We start from the raw sequence: 6,000 nt of genomic DNA, 5'->3' as shown, positions 1-6,000 counted from the left end.
ACTCCCTGTTCACCCATGCATGACAACAACACCGTCATTATGTTTGCAGACGACACGACGGTGGTAGGCCTAATCTCCAACGACAATGAGGCCCAGTACATCACTGGGGCCAAACTCCCTGCCATCCAGGACCTCTATACCAGGCGGTGTCATGGGAAGGCCCTAATAATTGTCAGACTCCAGCCACCCAAGTCATATCTGCAACTGTACAGTCAGCGGTACCAGTGCACCAAGTCTGGAACCAACAGGACCCTGAACAGCTTCTACCCCCAATCTATATGCTCTTAAATATTTATTTAAATAGTTAAACAACTAGCTATATGCATTGACCGTTTTTGCTCTAACGTTTTTTGACTCATCACTGTTACTGTTTATTATCTGTCACTTTATTCCTAGTTATATGTACATACAGTATCTACCTCAATTACCTCATGACCCTGCACATCAACTCTGTACGGGTACTCCTTGTAATAGCCAGTATATCATTACTCATTATGTATCTGTATATATTTGTATTATTACATGTTTTACTTTTCTATTATTTCTCTATTTTCTTTCTTTCTGCATTGTTGGGAAGGGCCTGCAAATAAGCATTCCACTGTTAGTCCACACCTGTTGTTTACGAAGGATGTGATGAATAAAATTGATTTGAAAAGCCAATCCAAGCTCAGCTATCTCCATTTTTGTTGGCCTCTTTGTATACCTTACAACACTATTTCTCTTTCCCATCGGGTTGTCTCAAATTGTTTATGAAACCAAAAATTGTTTATGACAACCATTCACAGCATTTCATGTCACAGTGTTTCAGTGACAGAGCCGAAGTGTACCAGCAGCAGCCATCTGGCTGAGACAGATAAGTAGTAAACACATTCCCATCCTTCTCTATATCTCTGTATGTATCAGTTTCAGGGGTTATTCAAGGACAACGATTTTGAGATTACACTGGACGAGATATGCCAGTCTTCCATTTCTCTCTAAAAATCATTCCAAGGGGGATGTATGGATGCCACTAGTCATTACCCCCAGGATATCAGGCAGTAAATACATGATACTGTCAGTCAAGATTACCAAGATAATTAAGCCATGTCATAAACACAGTGTGTGTGTGTGTGTGTGTGTGTGTGTGTGTGTGTGTGTGTGTGTGTGTGTGTGTGTGTGTGTGTGTGTGTGTGTGTGTGTGTGTGTGTGTGTGTGTGTGTGTGTGTGTGTGTGTGTGTGTGTGTGTGTGTGTGTGTGTGTGTGTGTGATAGAGAGAGAAATATATGGCAGGATGGCTGTCCTTGCCAATGTAAAGACATGCTGGGGGGAGAGTACACAATATGGGGGAAGAACAGGACATTTTTCAGTACAGTTTACTCCTTTGTGCATGTTATCAAAGGCCACTTTGGATTATATGTGATGGCTCAGTTGGTTGGAACAGCATGTCCTTGGATAAAAGTGTCTGAGAAAATAAGTGGGCCTATTATTATCGCCTATATTATCACAAATGAAGGGTGGCATATGCCTATGCCATTTATTTGGCTTCGTCAATGACCTTTTAATTTAATTGACTTTTCGTTCTGGATGACTGACTGTCCATTATTGTGGCTCTAAATCCAATCCACCTATGATTTACAGGTGATGATTCAAATTATAATCACCTCAACTCCCTGCCATTGACTCCCACTGCGAATCGGAGCAGAGGGCTAATCCAGTGTATTCAGTGATGGCCAAGCCGTCAGCTGCGCTCTATATCGCATCTCTCTGGCTCATCGTGAGAAAGGAACCCAGCCTCTTCCCTGTGGTGAATAACACTGCGTGCGGTTCATTCATTCTGGAGCGTCAGATGGTGGGGCTGGCGACCGTGCAACTTGCACCGCGTCTCTCTTTTTACTGGGCTGTCTGTGCTACCGACCATATATCCAGTATAGGACAGTCATGCTCTGTGTGTAAGCGAAAAATGTTTTATTTCCAACAGGGGACAATTATCGGTTTTGAAATCCAGGCAACTGAGGATGCACAGCGCTGCTGAGGAGGATAGTAATAGGACTCTGTTCAGCTCCACCGATTTCAGACAACGACGGGAATTCTCATATTCGCGGTATGCCTCCTATTGAGAGAGAGTAAAGCAGGGAAAGAAAATAACGTCTGACCACATTGGATTCTACACTGTCCCTTTGACTTTCTGTGTGAAAAGTAAATGGTGCTAGTTAGTTGCACACTAGTACCCGAACAACCCGATAGTGGAGGGAGGAGCGATGAGAAGAACCCCATCGCCGTATACAACACTGGCTTGCTTTGTTTCTCAGCAAAAGACCCTTTCAGAAATAGGCTGATACTGTTAATTTCTTCCAAGTGGCACTGTGTTTGCCTAATGCCGACTGGCACTTTATTCTGGACCATGTACAGTATGATCGAACATTAATTGTAAACGTTTTTCAGATTCTTTAATTCTAGTTTATGGATTATCCATGGACTGATCATTCAGACGTATAATAACCAGATCAAAATGCTACTAATTAAGAACTGACCGACTTTCTGAATTTTGAACACCCGGACATGTAATTCAAACTGTTCCAGTATTTGTTGAAATAGGATTATCAAATTGTTGAACCAATCAAAATTGTCTTCATCTATTTCTGCTTGGATACCCGTCGACTGTAATATAGACAAAAGTAAATACGGAGGGGAGTTAATGGGTATGTCAACAAGACTACAGTTTTGACTGAAAACCATCTGGAATTGTGGAATTGGACCTCCTGAAACGTACTCTGCTGTAAAGTGCGGTCGCGTCATTGCAACTGCCCAGGCCAACAGCGCAGATATTTGGGGATTTGAGAGTTACAGTGACCCACGTGGAGCAGAGATCCAAAGTGGACAGTACACCATGGGTTGTTGCAGTGGCAGATGCACGCTGGCCTTTATATGTGGCATGCAATTGGTGAGTTCATGATCTTAATGATTTCATGCATAATGGATTTATCTTAGGGCAGGCTGGTCTCATAGACTCGACGTAACATAGTATACGGGAGACTCATATAATTATGATATGTTACTTATGGTATAGTTACATAAGGCAGAGGGTTACTTAAAGGAATACTTTGGGATTTTGGCAACGAGGCCCTTTATCTACTTCCCCAGAGTCAGATGAACTAGTGGATACAATTTGTATATTTCTGCGTCCAGTATGAAGGAAGTTAGAGGTAGTTTCACAAGCTAATAATAACTTACATTAGCGCAATGACTTGAAGTCTATGGGTATCACTTTAAGGCAAAAACGAAAGGAGAGTGGTTTGTCAGGGTGGATGGGTAAGCATATAACACTATTGTCTATCAATCCAAAGGTTGCATGTTTGAATTTCATCACAGACAACTTTAGCATTTTAGCTCATTTGCAACTTTGCAGCTGCTTATGACTTTTTAGCTACTTGTTCAACTACTTAGCATGTTAGCTAACCATTATCCACCCTTTAACCTAACTCCTAACCCTAACCTTAACCCTAACCCCTAGCCTAGCTAACGTTATCCCCCTAGCTAACATTAGCCACAATACAATACATTGGAATTGTACTGGGCACATACATTATGAAGAAAATCATTAGGTGGACACAACATTTTTATTTTATTTGTGTGCCTGACATGAATTTTCGAATAAGTCATTTCTGTTTATTTCACGATAATCTGTGATCGTGATCATTTCAACACACTATCTGGCTAGTAATGGGGGCCTCAAGGAGAAAAAATGGTCCAGCGTGGGAGTCTCAAGGAAAAAAATGCCATGGCTGTTTCTTGGTCCCAGTTCGACCCCGGCAAGAGGCATATACTCTGCTATTTCCCTCTCCCAAAAAATACAGCCACACCCTCAATAGTCCACTTCACTTGACATCAGCCACTGAATCTGATTAAATTCTCCAGGTAACTTTGGCAAAGCAGAATACAGCATCAGTTCCAGTAGCCTACATTTGAGTTGTTGATGACAGCATTATCAGCTGCATCCCATCTAATTCCACATTATTCCTGCAGCCTTCTGTAATAAAACCTCAACATGACTCAAGGCGTTAGGCATTTCTAAATGTGACTATGGAAGGGAGCCATTTACAAAAACACCCCAGCCCCTCCATTTCACCATGCTTCCCTGGCATCAGCCCCCAGTGGTACAGCTGGTAAGGAGCCTCTTGTGTGTGTAGTCAGTGAGGACCGGGAGGAGCAGTGTGAGCGCAAACCTTTGTGTAATTCAACACTCCAAATGATCCTATTCCCACTCTCCTCTGAGTTGTGATGATCAAATGATCCGCTTGAACTCTGAATTGTGGATTCGGTCGTACTAGGCCACTGGCGATTTTTCCAGTTATTGATTTAGCACAGAAGAGTTGACTTTTAGAATGGCATACCCTGCCGTAGGCTGTAGTGAAGTGACCAGCTAGTACCCTCACGCATCTCCCAAAAGCAACCTGGACTCAGGGGTAGCGTAACATAGTAAATGAAAATTCAGGACTCTCAAATTAGTAAAATATGTTAAGTTGGTATTAATATGTGGGATGTCCATCGTAAATTCCGTATGATATGTTATGCATTACAATTCATACAAAATGGTACGAAGTATACATGATATGTATGATATGTTACAAATTCAATTGAGGTGGTTAACGTTAACTAGGCTAAGGGTTAAGGTTAGGGTTAATGTTAGAGCTAGGGGATAAAATAAAATGTTATTCATCACATGCTTCGTAAACAACAGATGTAGACAAACAGTGAAATGCTTACTCACAGGCCTTTCCCAACAATGTAGAGAGAAAGAACAGAAAAATAATGTAAAAGTAAACGTGTAATAATAAAACATATAATAAATACACAATGAGTAACGATAACTTGGCTTTATACACAGGGTACCAGTACGTAAGTTGATGTGCAAGTGTACGAGGTAATTGAGGTAGATATGTACATATAACTAGGAATAAAGTGACAGATAATAAACAGTAACAGTTGTATATGTGACGACAGAAAAAAATTTGTGCAAAAAGGGTCAATGTCCAGGTAGCTATTTGGTTAAAGAGATACTTTGGGATTTTGGCAATGAGGCCCTTTATCTACTCAACCAGAGTCAGATGAACTCATGGACACCATTTTTTCCATCTCTGTGTCCAGTATGAAGGAAGTTAAAGGTAGTTTTGCGAGCCAATTCCAACTAGCGTTGACTGGAAATGACTCATCCGCCACCAATGTAAGTAGTTGCAAGCATACAGTACCAGTCAAAGTTTGGACACACCTACTCATTGCAGGGTTTTTATTTATTTGTACTATTTCCTACATTGTAGAATAATAGTGAAGACATCAAAACTATGGAATAACACATATGGAGTCAGGTAGTAACCAAAAAAGTGTTAAACAAATCAAAATATATTTGAGATTCATCACAGTAGCCACCCTTTGCCTTGTTGACAGCTTTGCACACTCTTGGCATTCTCTCAACCAGCTTCATGAGGTAGTCACCTGGATTGCATTTCAAATAACAGGTGTACGCCTTGTTAAAAGTTCATTTGTGGAATTTCATTCCTTCTTAATGTGTTTGAGTCAATCAGTTGTGCTGTGATGGAAGGCAGGGGTGGTATACAGAAGATAGCCTTATTTGGTAAAAGACCAAGTCCATATTATGGCAAGAACAGCTCAAATAACAAAGAGAAACGACGGTCCATCATCATTGGGGCGGCAGTGTAGCCTAGTGGTTAGAGCATTGAACTAGTAACCGAAAGGTTGCAAGTTCAAATCCCCGAGCTGACAAGGTACAACATCTGTCGTTCTGCCCTTGAACAGGCAGTTAACCCACTGTTCCTAGGCCGTCATTGAAAATAAGAATTTATTCTTAACTGACTTGCCTAGTAAAATAAAGGTAAAAAAAGAATTACTGTAAGACATGAAGGTCAGAACATTTCAAGAACTTTTAGAGTTTCTTCAAGTGCAGTCTCAAAAACCATCAGTGCTATGATGAAACTGGCTCTCATGAGGACCGCTACAGGAGAGGAA

General features: G+C 41.1%; 1 protein-coding gene across 3 annotated transcripts in view; it reads left to right on the top strand.

The window, feature by feature from the left end:
• The first annotated feature begins 1,727 nt into the window (after positions 1-1,727).
• The window catches only part of nkain2 (sodium/potassium transporting ATPase interacting 2), a 168,182-nt gene continuing 163,909 nt past the window's right edge, over positions 1,728-6,000 (top strand). Inside the window, exon 1 of one of the 3 annotated variants that reach the window (XM_031800879.1) lies at positions 1,728-2,920. In XM_031800879.1, coding sequence (XP_031656739.1) covers positions 2,867-2,920 — 54 coding nt within the window. In that variant the 5' untranslated portion in view covers positions 1,728-2,866. The remainder of the gene's footprint in view (positions 2,921-6,000) is intronic. The other 2 variants (XM_031800878.1, XM_020455546.2) reach the window with 2 other exon arrangements.

The sequence above is a fragment of the Oncorhynchus kisutch genome, linkage group LG21 (genome assembly GCF_002021735.2).
Source record: "Oncorhynchus kisutch isolate 150728-3 linkage group LG21, Okis_V2, whole genome shotgun sequence".
Lineage (NCBI taxonomy): Eukaryota > Metazoa > Chordata > Actinopteri > Salmoniformes > Salmonidae > Oncorhynchus > Oncorhynchus kisutch.
The sequence above is the reverse complement of the archived record's forward strand: the minus strand, read 5'-3'. Positions and strand labels throughout refer to the sequence as shown.